Source organism: Hippocampus zosterae, chromosome 5 (genome assembly GCF_025434085.1).
Source record: "Hippocampus zosterae strain Florida chromosome 5, ASM2543408v3, whole genome shotgun sequence".
Classification (NCBI taxonomy): Eukaryota; Metazoa; Chordata; class Actinopteri; order Syngnathiformes; family Syngnathidae; genus Hippocampus; species Hippocampus zosterae.
This window is the reverse complement of record NC_067455.1, coordinates 6,245,275-6,259,687: the sequence shown is the minus strand read 5'-3', so window position 1 is coordinate 6,259,687 and position 14,413 is coordinate 6,245,275. Positions and strand designations below refer to the sequence as shown.

The following is a 14,413-nucleotide window of genomic DNA, read 5'->3' as shown; positions in this document are numbered from 1 at the left end:
GTTTTTAAATACAACTATTGTATCAGACGAACAACTTTATATTTTAATATTTTGACTCCGAACCGACCGTAAGATATCATTATAATTTTATCTTATTAAGTGCTGTGGCCGGTGAGTTGTAAAGATCACCGTATTTATCTTTCACGGGGCGACGACCGAGTGACGAGTCAGACTAACCCGGAATCACAACAACAGCTGTTGGACGCAGTCCCTTCGCTTCATCTCGCTCGTTTCCCGAAAAGGTTCCTTTATTCTTTTCTTTTTTTCTTCCCCACTGACTTTATCAAAGAACTCCCGCAGTGATTACTTCATCTTTGCCATCCGCAGGTAACACGACTTTTGCCACCATTTCCTGCCATTTTTACGCGGACGCTTTGGAGTGTTGCACTAATAATAGTTAGCCGAAAAGCTAACGGGATGCTAACGAGATGTCATGTGACGGCTCTTTTCGAATTTCAACATTTTCGAACCTGTGCGCAAATTTCACTTATCAGAACTACAACGATAAAACACGGAGTTAGAATAAAAATATTGGCATGAAAAGTCACACGACGACGTCAAATGGTAAACAGTACAGACTTAAACTGTATTTGTATTGTATTGTATTTATCCTTGATATCCATGAAAGTTCCTTGTACGACCAGAACGCTCTTTGTGCTTACTAGTAGGACAAAAGGACTTGTAGTACGATTATGTCGTAAAAGAAAAATATTATATTTCCATGATCAGTGCCACTTTTGGACTACTAGTATGCAAAAATTAAACCTTAGTAAACTAATGCAAATCATCTTCAGCCAGCATTCAATTGAAGATGCCTCCAAGACGAAATAGTTCAAGTTAAAACTGAAAAACTCTACTGTTTTTAGCAAATAATCATTAACTTAGCATTTTATGGCTACAACACGTTCCAAAAAAGCTGGGACAGGCTCAGGTTTACCTCTACGTTACATCACACAACGTACCAACTTCATTGGAATCTGGTTTGTAAATTTCAACCAGGATGGGCATTAAAAAGTGTGATTGATCCCTATTTGTCAAACCAGTTTGTAGTTTTGATAAGTCAGTGTGTTACAGGGTTAATAACCACTAACATTTCCCTTTGAGCCCCCTGCAGAGGTGATGGGCAACCAGCTGGCGGGCATCGCCCCGTCGCAGATCTTGTCGGTGGACAGCTACTTTTCGGACATCCACGATCATGAATACGACAAGAGCCTGGGCAGCACGCGCTTCTTCAAGGTGGCGCGCGCCAAGCACCGCGAGGGGATGCTGGTGGTCAAGGTGTTTGCTATCCAGGACCCGTCACTGCCACTCAGCAGCTACAAGCAGGAGCTAGAGGAGCTTAAGATCCGCTTGCACTCCTGCCACAACTGCCTGCCCTTCCAGAAGACCTCGCTGACGGAGAAGGCCGCCATTCTCTTCCGCCAGTACGTGCGCGACAACCTGTACGACCGCATCAGCACACGGCCATTCCTAAACAACGTGGAGAAGCGCTGGCTGGCCTTCCAGATCCTCACTGCCGTGGACCAGGCGCACAAGGCCGGCGTGCGGCACGGCGACATCAAGACGGAGAACGTGATGGTGACCAGCTGGAACTGGGTGCTGCTAAGTGATTTCGCCAGTTTCAAACCCACCTACCTTCCCGAAGACAACCCCGCCGACTTCAACTACTTCTTTGACACGTCCCGCCGTCGCACGTGCTACATCGCGCCAGAGCGTTTCGTGGATGGCAGCATGTTCACCGCTGAGAGTGACCAGAACACGCCACTGGTGGACCTGAATAGCAGCAACCAGAGGAGCAGAGGCGAGCTCAAGCAGGCCATGGACATCTTCTCTGCAGGTGGGTCTGAAAGGTTGCACGTTCAAATGCAAACTTGATTGCGCACGCAAACAGCTGAAGTTGATTTTGATCCACCGACACTTATGTTTACTTCATGTTCCTAGTGGTGACGTCGGTAACATTTCAGAACACTCTGGACAAAACAGAATGGTTGTGAGACAACGTGGACCAACAAGATGACTGGTGTGGATTTAAAACAGTTCGAATGAAAAAATAAATCGAATCTCTTTGAGGAGAGAAGTAAAAAATAAAAAATTGAGATCTAGTTGCATAAGTGTGCACACCCTCCTATAAATGGGATATGTGTTCAGCATTAACCAATCAAGCAATCACAATCAAACTTGACCGCAGCATCTTCTCTTTGTTTTTCTCAGGCTGTGTGATCGCTGAGCTGTTCACGGAAGGCATCCCGCTCTTCGATCTGTCCCAGCTGCTGGCATACCGCAAAGGACACTTCCAGACAGAGCAGGTCCTGGAGAAGATCGAAGACCGCAGCATCCGAGAGCTGGTGAGGCCCGTTTGACCTATTGCGCCGGAAACCCCCGGACAAACGTCAGAATTATGATGTCTCTGATGTCCTTTAGGTGGCTCAGATGGTACAACGTGAACCGGAGCGGCGCTTGGCGGCCGAGGACTATCTGAAGCAGCAGCGAGGAAAAGCCTTCCCCGATATCTTCTATACTTTCCTGCTGCCCTACATGGTGCAGTTTGCCAAAGACACTTTCCAGTCGGCCGACGAGAGAGTGCTCGTGATACGTAAAGACCTGGACAACATCCTGCACAACCTCAGAGGTGACCGCATAACGAAAATGCATCTTGCTTCTCCTAGTCTATCGTCGTGGATGCTTTAGAGCGCCTCATCGTCAGCTATGAGTGCTCGTCACATCCCAGAGAGAAAAAGGGTGGAGCCAAAAACCTTTGTTCTGCTCAGAACAAGTAGGCTAACGCATGCTTGCGCGTCCCTGACGCAGGCTCTCAGAGTTCCTCCCAGGATGCGGGCGAGGGCGTGGTGCCAGTCAGGGAGCAGCAAGGCCTGATGGTGCTGGCATCGGTCATCACGTCGTGCCTGCAGACTCTGCACTCATGCGACTCCAAGCTGGCGGCACTGGAGCTGGTCCTCCACCTGGCGCCGCGTTTGGGCGTGGACATCCTGCTGGATCGCATCACGCCGTACCTGCTGCACTTTTGCAATGACCCGGTGCCACGCGTGCGGGCACAGGCTGTGCGCACCCTCACCAAAGTGCTGGCGCTGGTCAAGGAGGTGCCACGCAACGACATCAATATCTACCCGGAGTACATCCTGCCCGGCATCGCCCACCTGGCGCAGGACGACGCCACCATTGTCAGATTGGCGTACGCGGGTAAGCGGCTACCTTGTTCGGGCGTTTCAACAATATTGTCTTTCAAGTTGGCCGTTCAAGAATGTTGTTGTTGTTGTTGTTGTTGTTGTCAGAGAACGTTGCACACCTCGCAGAGAGCGCCCTCCGCTTCTTGGAGTTGGTCCAGGAGAACAACGTAAGCACAGAGCACGACGCCAGCGGCGAGGAGGCGGAGGAAACGCTACATCCTAACAACAACTACGACTCAGGTTGGCGCGCGGTGGCGTCTTCAAACTTCGAATTAATCAGTCGGCCGGGCTACAGTATTCATATGGAGACAAGTAGACATTGTGCTGTTTGCTGATATGGACTGTACTACACTAAACATGGATCAGTGGAAGCGAATGATAGAATTGTTTCAGGAGATTTGAAAGAAAATTCAAAACACATTAAAGCTCAAGGGTATAAGCAGCTTGATGTTCCTGTACATTCAGCTGCACATATTCCGAAATTTAGGATCCACGGAACTGTAGCCAAGCAACCTGAAAATTGATTACATATTGAAAAAACAGATAAAACCAACGGTTACAAAAAAATAGGCCAGAATAACCATCTGTTTTGAAACACTTCTGATACTCAATTTGAATGAATATCAAGTTTTATAAAGGATCGTCGGAGATAGGCACTCAGAAATAACGACAAGACGCTTCTGGCTACCAACAATAGGCACTTTATTGGTCCCACACAGAAATGATAACACAGTTCAAACAAGTTGTATGAAGCTAAAGATGATATACTCTTACCGTATGCCATTAGGGTGGAAAGCCAACACCCTCAGCAGAGTGAGCTTCAATACGAGCTGGGCGTTCGTACGCTAACCCACAGCAGACTCTGCTGAGGAGCATCGCTCCCCTCCTTTTATCCTCTAAAGTGTGTGCATCGGGAGGGGTGAGTGGCCATTCTCATCCCTCCCTACGCCACACTGTTTGTTGTGTAATCAAGTGGCATTGATCACAATCAAGTTTTGACAATTCAAGCAAAGCAGACTATGAAGTCGTCAAAGCAGGCTAAATAGTTTATCTCTGAAGTCGTCAAGGCAGGCTCCAGAGTCCATCTCTGAAGTTGCTTAGGCAAGCAAGTCACCAAGCCATGCAATCATCTCAAAGCAGGTTCAAGAGTTTTTCACTGAGAAGATATACATTGATTAAAGAAAACATCACAAAATATCTTAATATACCACCATCAAAGAAATTAAAGGTGTACTCAAAGGTTGATGTTCATCAGTGTCACACTGTCTGTCATTGTATGAACCAAAGTGGACTTTAACCAAGACCGAGGAGGACACCGCTGTTGAAAATAAGTCATGAAAACGGAATGTTGACAAGCAGCTACATGGAAATGAATAGACCTGACCCGAATTTGCAGAGCTGCAGGCGCTCCACGAGATGGTGCAGCAGAAGGTGGTGACGCTGCTGAGTGACTCGGAGAACGTGGTGAAGCAGTCTCTGATGGAGAACGGCATCACGCGACTCTGCGTCTTCTTCGGCCGACAGAAGGCCAACGACGTGCTGCTCTCCCACATGATCACCTTCCTGAACGACAAGAACGACTGGCACCTGCGCGGCGCCTTCTTTGACAGCATCGTCGGTGAGAACCAGATCCCGTTCGTCTCGATCCAAATGCTAATCCGAAGGTTCACATTTTTTGGGGGGGGGGGGAATTTGTGCAAGGGCCGCGTCGTAACCCATAACTGTCATAACATCAATATAATATAGTTGTTATATGCATCTCAAAATGCCATCGGACTGTCTTGTTGCACTGGTCGCAGTATATTTACATGCAATTTAAAAAAACGATATTTCATGATAACTGATTGCTAATGACTTTCTCGGACCCCCAAGTTAGAGGTAGTTGACTCCCAGGAGTCCGGGGACCCCAAGTTTGAAAACCTTTAACTAACCATCATGTTGTCTTTATGTGCCACGGCGTCAAGGAGTGGCAGCGTACGTGGGCTGGCAGAGCTCGTCCATCTTGAAGCCGCTCCTCCAGCAGGGCCTGAGCGACACGGAGGAGTTTGTCATCTACAAAGCTCTTAACGCGCTGACGTGCATGTGCCAGCTGGGCCTGCTGCAGAAGCCTCATATCTACGAGTTTGTCACCGACATCGGTAAGCTCACGTCTCGCGCTCACCGCAACCCCTGCAGGCGTGTGGCGCGTTTCATCCTTGAGCAGGGAGCCCCAGCGCCCAGGTGTTTATCAACCACCCATGTGAAAATTTGCAGTAAGATTCGATAACCTTTCTTAGTCCCACAATGGGGAAATTTGTAATTATGTAATTTTAACTAAAATTCATTTCTGCCCCAAAACCCCCGCACCCTCCAAATTCATTCATTCATTCATTCATTCATCTTCTGTACCGCTTGATCCTCACTAGGGTCGCGGGGGGTGCTGGAGCCCATCCCAGCTGTCTCCGGGCAGTAGGCGGGGGACACCCTGAATCGGTTGCCAGCCAATCGCAGGGCACACAGAGACAAACAACCATTCGCACTCACACTCACACCTAGTGACAATTTAGAGTGTTCAATCAGCCTGCCACGCATGTTTTTGGAATGTGGGAGGAAACCGGAGCGCCCGGAGAAAACCCACGTCAGCCCGGGGAGAACATGCAAACTCCACACAGGGAGGCCGGAGCTGGAATCGAACCCGGTACCTCTGCACTGTGAAGCCGACGTGCTAACCACTGGACTACCGGGCCGCCCATATTTCATAGTATCAGTGTCAAATGTATGTGCCTTGAGGAGGAGGGGCCTGGTGGGCTGGCGAGTTCCTGTGTGAGTGTCTGAGTGTGAGCTGTGGCCGACAGCAGCTCCTGCCTGAGGGCTCATTGTGTTTGTTTACATGTTCACTTTTTGTTGTGATAATGTAGCTGTTTCTTTCTTAGTCAGGTTATTGAAATTAATGAGGTGAATTTCTTAATTTTCCATCTTTCTCATGCATTTTGTGGTTAATTGACTTACTCTGAATAGTATTCATTAAAATACATTGGACTGTACGGTAGATTTGATCTAATGTATGAATCAAATAAATGTGTCTGTGCACCAAAGTTTGCCAATCGGTGGTCCTTGTCTTTCCACTGCACTTGCTTCCTTGCCGCAGCGCCGTTCCTGTGCCACCCCAACCTATGGATCCGTTACGGCGCAGTGGGCTTCATCACGGTGGTGGCTCAGCACCTCAATGTGGCCGATGTCTACTGCAAACTGATGCCGCACCTCAATCCCTTCATCACGCAGCCCGTCATCCAGGTTAGTGGGTCAGCGTCATCTTGGCTTCGTCGTGATCATGGTCCGGCTCATGCGCGCCGATTGCGTCCTCAGATCGACAAGGAGCTGGTCCTGCTGAGTGTCCTGAAAGAACCGCTGAGTCGCTCCATTTTTGACTATGCGCTGCGCTCCAAAGACATCGCCAGCCTCTTCCGCCACCTGCTGCTGCGGCAGAAGAAGCGCGCCGGGTCCATCCCGGAATGCCCACCGCCGGAGGACCCCGCCATCGCTCAGCTGCTCAAGAAGCTGCTCTCACAGGTGAATGCACCAAGGCCATCATGAAGTCCAATCTCATTTTTGTACAGAGTATGAACAAAACAAAGGGCGTCTCCCCTAGTTTAAATTGAGTGTAAAACAATTTCAACACCAAATTGAGATCTCGAAGTTTTGTCAAGATTTTTTTTCCTAGCTTAATGCTAACAGCCAATGCAAAGCACCATGACTAATGTTTTTTTTTTTTGGAGCAGATTCTAATATTTGGCTGAATACAGTTTTGATAACCAATTAATCAATTAAATTCATATAATGAGTACTTTTTTTGGGGGGGTGGGCGGTCCCTTAACATTTACAACAACATTAACATTTACACCAGCCTATAGGATGCGACAGGTGAATGACCTACATATTAGCGAGCGCTTGTTTTGCGTTGTCCACCCGGGTGCAGGGAATGACCGAGGCAGAAGAAGACAAGCTGCTGGCACTCCGAGACTTCATGCTCAAGTCCAACAAGGCCAAAGCCAACATGGGGGAGCAGATACATCTTGGGGAGGCCGCTCTGACCGGCGTGGTCGACCTTGCCGTGCTGGGCATCACCGGACGTCAAGTGGACTTGGCCAAGCCCAAAGGCGAGGTGGAGGACAAGCGAGGTGAGAGAGAGAGAGAGAGACAGATGAAACGGAAGAGCAAATATCGTCACCTCTGCTTGATTTTTGTCTCGTGCAGCAAGGAAGCACACTAAGCAGGACTCAATGAACGAGGAGTGGAAGAGCATGTTTGGATCTCAGGAGCCCGCCACCAGCGCCACCGTCGCCAGCGCGCAGGCAAACACGGTAGTGCTGAATGCTCTGGAGAAATAATCTAATTGTGACTTTTTGGGAGGAAAGGTTGTTTTCTTGTTGTTGTAATGTGAGTTGCTGTTGTGGTACACTCACCTGACTTATGAGCGGGCACCGTGGGATTGGGTCCCACTCAGTGATGGTGTGGATGTGGGTGTGAATGGTTGTTTGTCTCTATATGTGCCCTGGGACTGACTGGCGACCAGTTCAGGGTGTCGTCTGCCGTCCGCCCGAACGACCTCCGCGACTCTGATCAGAATAAGCGGTGTTGAAAATGGATGATTGTTGTTCCGTGCAGGTGCCCGACGGGCCTTCGAGTCAATCCCGAAAGAACGCGGCGGCGCCAGCGTTGGCCGTGCAGCAGTCGGTGACGAGCGGCCTGGCCTACCAACGGCGTCTCAACACGTGCAAGGCGGAGCTGCAGCAGCTGGTGCAGCAGAAGCGCGACCAGTGCAGCGCCGAGCGCATGGCTAAGCAGATGATGGAGAGCGCGGAGTGGGAGAGTCGCCCGCCGCCGCCCGGTAACTCCTCTGACGCTGGCTCTCACCTCTCCATATGTCACCTCACCTATCCATATTGTCATTAAGTTGTGGCCCTTTTTCATCGACCTTGAGCAAAATGTAATTAATTAATAAAATCCCCCAGTTGTTCTAGGACAGGGGTCGGTAACCCAACATTTTGTATATATATATAATGTATATGTCTGCAGCCACAAAAAATTAAAAGCCTGATATAAGCCTTATAATGAAGGCAACACACGCTCTATGTATCTATATTAGCTATATTAGCCTACTATCAAAATGACTAAATTGGCTACAAATACACAATGAGCCTAAATGATTAAATGTTTTTTCCCCTTAAGAATGTTTGTGTCATGTTTGTCCTACTGCAGAAAAAAAAATCTGTATTTCTCTCCCCCATATTTTTCCATTTTCAAACATTTTTGAAAAAGCTCAAGGGAGCCACTAGGGCGGCGCTAAAGAGCCTTATGTTACTCTCGAACTGCTGTTTGCCGACCCCCATTCTAGTCGGGCGCTGAGGTGTCAAAAAGTAATGTGAAGAAGTACTAGAGTAGTAGAGGTGAGAGTTTTTTTTTCTCTCCCACTACTGTTTTCCATCTCGGACACAATTCTGCACACTGGTACGACAACGTGGCTTCACTAGGATGGAATAAATGCTCAAACAGTTTTCCGTATTGCCGTGTCCGTGTTTTAGGGTGGCACCCAAAGGGGCTTCTGGTGGCCCACCTCCACGAGCACAAAGCAGCCGTCAACCGCATTCGAGTGTCGGACGAGCACGCCATCTTTGCCACGGCATCCAACGACGGCACCGTGAAAGTGTGGGACAGTCAGAAGATGGAGGGCAAGACCACCACCACCAGGTCGGTGCTGACGTACTCCCGCATCGGCGGCCACGCCAAGACGCTGACCTTCTGCCAGGGCTCGCATTACTTGGCCGTGGCATCCGACAACGGCGCCATCCAGCTCCTGGCGGTAGAAGCCAGCAAACCGCCAAAATCGCCCAAAGTCCAACCCTTCCAGACCAGGTTCGTTCAATTAACCAATTTTATCCTGTCAAATTTTCATATCTTTTCTAAATCAGACATAATGTAAATGAAACTTGAAAATTTAGGTTGGTTTTGTCGTCATCTAGTGGTTGAAAGTGTGAACTGCAGCCGAAATTCAAAATGTTGCTCTTAAACCAAGACAATAATAATAATAATAATAATAATACATTTTATTTATAAGCACCTTTCAAGACACCCAAGGACACTTTACAATAACAAAAAACACAAAACAATACGGGTTGAGCAGCGGCAGCCAAAACACGCCAGCGTTCACTCAACCAGGAAGTCAGAAAGAAACCACAAGGAACAAAAAAAAGCCGGCTAATGGCGGTTCATATCTTGAACATCTACCACTCTAATGACATGAATCAAAACATAAAATAGGTCTTAATCTGACTTTTACTACACCGCTACCACTGCTTCCCTGCAGATCTCTGGACCTGAAGGAGGACGGCTGTGCGGTGGACATCCACCATTTTAACTCTGGCGCTCAGGCCGTGCTGGCGTACGCCACCGTCAACGGCTCGCTGGTGGGCTGGGACCTACGCTCCAACTCCAACGCCTGGACGCTCCGCCATGACATGCGCCTGGGACTCATCACCTCTTTCAGCGTGGACATGCATCAATGCTGGCTTTGCCTCGGTGAGCCTGCCGCACGCCATATTTCATGCGGTGGAAATAGATTGCTGGAGGGATGAGATTCACTGTACAGACCATGGAACAGCACTACAAAATGGCCGCACGCAGATAAAGAGCGCTGTGTCATTGGCATGGCCTGTGATTCCCGACACAGCCTGAGTGCGTATCCCCTCCGCAGGTACGAGCAGCGGCACCATGGCGTGCTGGGATATGCGCTTTCAGTTGCCCATCTCCAACCACACGCATCCGGCACGTGCGCGCATCCGGCGCCTGCTCATGCATCCGCTCTATCAATCGTCCGTCATCGCCGGTGAGCGAGTCGTCCTTTCGCTCACTTCCCTCGTTTGACTTCCTGGTCATGTGACTCCCCTTGCGTGCAGCCGTGCAGGGCAACAACGAGGTGTCCATGTGGGACATGGAGACGGGCGATCGTAAGTTCACGCTGTGGGCCAGTTCGGCGCCGCCGCTGTCAGAGTTGCAGGTGAGAAGCATGAAAATATTGATCCGTTGTCTGAACTGAAGGCAGCCCGGTGGCCCAGTGGTTGGCGAGTTTTCTTAATCTGGTTTCCTCCCACATTCCAAAAACATGCTTGGCAGGCTGATTGAACACTCTAAATTGTCCCTGGGTGCGAGTGTGAACACGGACTGTTGTTCGTCTCTTTGTGCCCTGCGATTGGCTGGCAATCGGTTCAGGGTGTCCCCCGCCTACTGCTCAAAGACAACTGGGATAGGCTGCAGCACCCCCCCCCCCCCCCCGCGACCCTTGTGAGGATAAAGCGGATTGGAAAATGGATGTCTGAACTGCTCAGCCTCCTTTTTAACTCATTCACTCACAAAGACGTTTTTAAACATCTTTTCAGACTTGGTTCAGAATTGGCTGGTACTGAATGAGATAAGGAGGGTGCAATTGTTCATAGGAAAGAAGTACTTTGCATTTTTCAAATTTGATGGCGGTTGAGCGTCGGGGCTCTCACGGTGTCTGTCCTGTGTCACAGCCGTCGCCTCACAGTGTGCACGGGATCTACTGCAGTCCAGCGGACGGCAATCCATTGCTGCTGACCGCCGGCTCCGACATGAGGATCAGGTGTGCTAAGCAAATTTATTTTATTTTTTTTAACCAGGTAAAACAAAATCTGCATCCAAAATTCAAGGCCCGAAATTGAAATTTGAACACACTGTGATATTTGCGCTCATCAGGTTCTGGGACCTGGCGTACCCGGAGAGGTCGTACATCGTGGCGGGCGGGGCCAACGATTCGCTTCACTGCCCATCCGTGCTGTACAGCAGGAAGATCATTGAAGGCACCGAGGTAGTGCAGGTAAGCCGAGCTGCGTACGTGACCACATCGTGACACTGTGATTCATATTTGGAATCACCGCAAAACCAGGAAAATCTTAATCATCATTTGGGGAAAAAAAAGCAAATTAAATAAAATAGTGTGGCTTTGCCTGACGTCTGCTTCCATCTCAGGAGATCCACAGCAAGCAAAAAAGCGGCGCCTCCGAGGACTCGCCGCGCAGGGGACCCGAGTCCCTGCCCGTGGGACACCATGACATCATCACTGACATCGCCACCTTCCAGACCACGCAAGGATTCATCGTCACGTCGTCCAGGGATGGAATCATCAAAGTGTGGAAGTGAGGTCAGGCAATCATCTTCTTTCTCTCTCATACACACACCAACTCCGTTGGTTTCTATGGCAACGCGCAAAGACTCTCATCTCCATATTTCCCGTAATTAACTATCATGGTGAGCTTTTATTGGCCTATGATGATGAAATGAGATCATCTTGTACATATTGTTTGATAGTTTGATCATGTGATGCTCAGCAAACAAAAGTGACCTGTGCGTGCGCAATAAACGCTGATTTCATCGTTGACATCCTGGTTGTGAATAATAGCTCCTGCTTCCTTCCAAATGGAGGCGACACGTTCAGTTTGTTAGCATGCTAGCATTAGCCACGACTGAGGAAACCGGAGCCCTTTGTGTTTTTTTTATTTTATTTTTTACAACCATCAAACTTTTTTGTTCCAGGGAAACCTTTTTTTTCCTGTAAGTACTCTGGGATGTTTTATTTTGACTTTTTTTTCGTATTATTGTGTGACATTGTCAGAATTAAATTACACCGTGAATCCTGGCTATATCGTGGTCCATAAATTGCAGCCCTGCTACAACACAGATTTTAAGGATTTTTTTTCCCAATATACAGGAGAGTCCACATTAAGTGTAGTGTAGTACCACGTTGTGCCACAACAATATGGGGCAGCACTGAGCTCCACCGGAAGAGATGCAATGAAAGGAAAACGTTTGCACTGTTCTTCTTGCACTGTTCATCTTTTCTGGATGTTACATGATGAACGGGTATACTGTAATTATTAATGCTAAAAATTATGAGGTCAAGTTTTAATCTCTGTACGTTAAAAAAAAAATCAATGAAGAAATTAATGTTGGTCATGTGACATGAGCACCTAAAAAATATCAATCAAGTCGAGAAGGTTTCAAGTTGAAAAGTCACATTCAGATTTGGCGCCCCCTTCAGGCCACACAGGCGTCCTGGCAGGCCTCCATGGTGCTGAACCGGTTGGCGTTTCCGCCGCATCCGCCATACCAGAAGCGCGTGCACTGCCGCTGCTCGCTGTTGTAGAACCACATCATGGTGTAGTCCCGGCAGTCGCCCGCGTCATTACGCAGCAGGCAGGGGTCTACGAAGAGGCGGGGGCGTCAGACGTCGGCCCGTTACGAGCGTGTCGTGCATTTGTAAGATTTACCTGTGGAGCTGGCGTCGGTCGACCGCGGCATTGGCGTGTCATCTTCTGTTATGGTTGACGTGTGAACGAGAAATAAAATCATCACGCTGTCATTAACTTCGAAAAGAACGCAGTCAACATTTAAAAAGTCGTGACCGACCAATGGTTACCTTGTTTTGATTGTATTCATTTTGTAAACTTTGCACAACATAATGTTATCGAAAATGATTTGTTTGTTCACTTTTTGACATTCAACTGACAAGGTAGCCGAGTTGTGTTCCAAAACTATTTAAGGATCATATATATCCAACTTTTTTTTCTGAAAATATAGGACCTTTGGAACATTTTTCTTTAAAAAAAATCACAGGATATTATTCTCAGACAATGATAACATTTGGTGGAAATACTGGTTAAAAAAAAAACAAAAAAAATTTCCCGAAAATTACAGTAAACAAACTCGCCTATTTACATTTTTTTCTAAAATGAAAACTATTGGCTGACAAAGGCAACTTGTGGCCCCTAATTATATATTTTTATGCTCATTTTGTATTTAAAAGTTCTGGCAAACTTCTCCCCCTTTAGTACAAGGGTGTCAAACTCATTTTTGTCGTGGGCCACATTATAATTACTGTTTCCCTTGGAGGGCCGTTATGACTGAACTGTATGAAGAAGTCATGAATAACGTTTTATTCAATTATTGTTGAAGTAACTGTAATGAGGGGTTTGGAAAAAGAAAATGCTTACAATATGTCACTGATTTATGACATGCGAACATTTGAAATTTTGGTCCAGATTTTAGAGCACGTCATCGAAGTTGTCATCTTAGATTTGCTTTCGCGGGCCACTGAAAAGGGTGTGGCGGGCCACATCTGGCCCCCGGGCTGTGGGTTTGACACCCGTGGAAAAAGAAAATGCTTATAATATTCATTCATTCATTCATTCATCTCCCGAGCCGCTTGATCCTCATTAGGGTCGCGGGGGTGCTGGAGCCTATCCCAGCTGTAGGCGGTGGACACCCTGAATCGGTTGCCAGCCATTCGCAGGGCACACAGAAACGAACAACCATTCGCACTCACACCTAGGGACAATTTAGAGTGTTCAATCAGCCTGCTACGCATGTTTTTGGAATGTGGGAGGAAACCGGAGCACCCGGAGAAAACCCACGCAGGCCCGGGGAGAACATGCAAACTCCACACAGGGAGGCCGGAGCTGGAATCGAACCCGGTACCTCTGCACTGTGAAGCCGACGTGCTAACCACTGGACTACCGGGCCGCTTGCTTATAATATGTCACAGATTTATGAGATGCGAAAATTTGAAATTTTGGTCCAGATTTTAGAGCACATCATCGAAGTTGACATCTTAGATTTGCTTTCGCGGGCCACTGATAAGGGTGTGGTGGGCCACATCTGGCCCCCGGGCTGTGCGTTTGACACCCGTGCTTTCGCATGTGTGTGTGTTAAAGATGAGTTCGAAATGATCTTCAGGTGTTTTGTAATCATTCCCGACCTTCTTGGCTCAACACATGAACGACGTCCATCTGTCCGGTTTGCTCCTGCAAATGGCTGCTTGGCCCTCCGCGCGGCTGGTCGGCAACCACCTGCGCCTGCCCTTGACTGGACGCCACAACGGTCACGTGACCAACCTAAAGATACAGATGACGATGATGATGACGTAATCGCCTTACCCGTCAAGGATGATCTGTCCGCCATCTTTATCCATCTGCTGGCAGATCCGCTTGAAAGACGGCGGTGGGTATGTGGTGAAGCCCTCTGTAACACACACACACACACACACACAGAATTATGTTAGTACAGGTGATGATAGTTGTGTATTTCATTGCGTGTGTGTGTGTGGTGGCCGGCATAATTAAAAATAGAACGAATGACACATGGATTCAAACGCTTTTGAGTGGTTGGCGTTGTGTCTC

At 48.2% G+C, this 14,413-nt stretch overlaps 2 protein-coding genes across 2 annotated transcripts in view; one reads left to right on the top strand and one right to left on the bottom strand.

The window, feature by feature from the left end:
• The first annotated feature begins 169 nt into the window (after positions 1 to 169).
• Positions 170 to 11,616, top strand: pik3r4 (phosphoinositide-3-kinase, regulatory subunit 4). The gene is made up of 20 exons (XM_052066682.1): positions 170 to 327; positions 1,105 to 1,837; positions 2,212 to 2,345; positions 2,422 to 2,629; positions 2,809 to 3,198; positions 3,291 to 3,425; positions 4,582 to 4,803; positions 5,150 to 5,323; positions 6,313 to 6,458; positions 6,531 to 6,734; positions 7,141 to 7,342; positions 7,419 to 7,525; positions 7,830 to 8,052; positions 8,747 to 9,077; positions 9,529 to 9,740; positions 9,916 to 10,047; positions 10,118 to 10,218; positions 10,733 to 10,821; positions 10,935 to 11,055; positions 11,208 to 11,616. The coding sequence occupies exons 2-20, from the start codon at positions 1,120 to 1,122 to the stop codon at positions 11,376 to 11,378; spliced, it is 4,020 nt and encodes a 1,339-aa protein (XP_051922642.1). The 5' UTR covers positions 170 to 327; positions 1,105 to 1,119; the 3' UTR covers positions 11,379 to 11,616.
• Positions 11,617 to 11,985: 369 nt separating this feature from the next.
• The window catches only part of col6a4a (collagen, type VI, alpha 4a), a 32,509-nt gene continuing 30,081 nt past the window's right edge, over positions 11,986 to 14,413 (bottom strand). Inside the window, exons 38-41 of the mRNA XM_052066687.1 lie at positions 14,171 to 14,255; positions 13,993 to 14,099; positions 12,506 to 12,547; positions 11,986 to 12,439 (exon numbers count right to left, since the gene is read on the bottom strand). Coding sequence (XP_051922647.1) covers positions 12,273 to 12,439; positions 12,506 to 12,547; positions 13,993 to 14,099; positions 14,171 to 14,255 — 401 coding nt within the window. The 3' untranslated portion in view covers positions 11,986 to 12,272. The remainder of the gene's footprint in view (positions 12,440 to 12,505; positions 12,548 to 13,992; positions 14,100 to 14,170; positions 14,256 to 14,413) is intronic.

Bases quoted from the DNA above. Each gene is read 5' to 3' on its own strand.
- pik3r4 (XM_052066682.1), top strand. From the start codon at position 1,120: ATGGGCAACCAGCTGGCGGGCATCGCCCCGTCGCAGATCTTGTCGGTG. The intron at 4,804-5,149 runs GTGAGAACCAGA...CACGGCGTCAAG, and splicing joins CTTCTTTGACAGCATCGTCG to GAGTGGCAGCGTACGTGGGC. The intron at 8,053-8,746 runs GTAACTCCTCTG...TCCGTGTTTTAG, and splicing joins GAGTCGCCCGCCGCCGCCCG to GGTGGCACCCAAAGGGGCTT.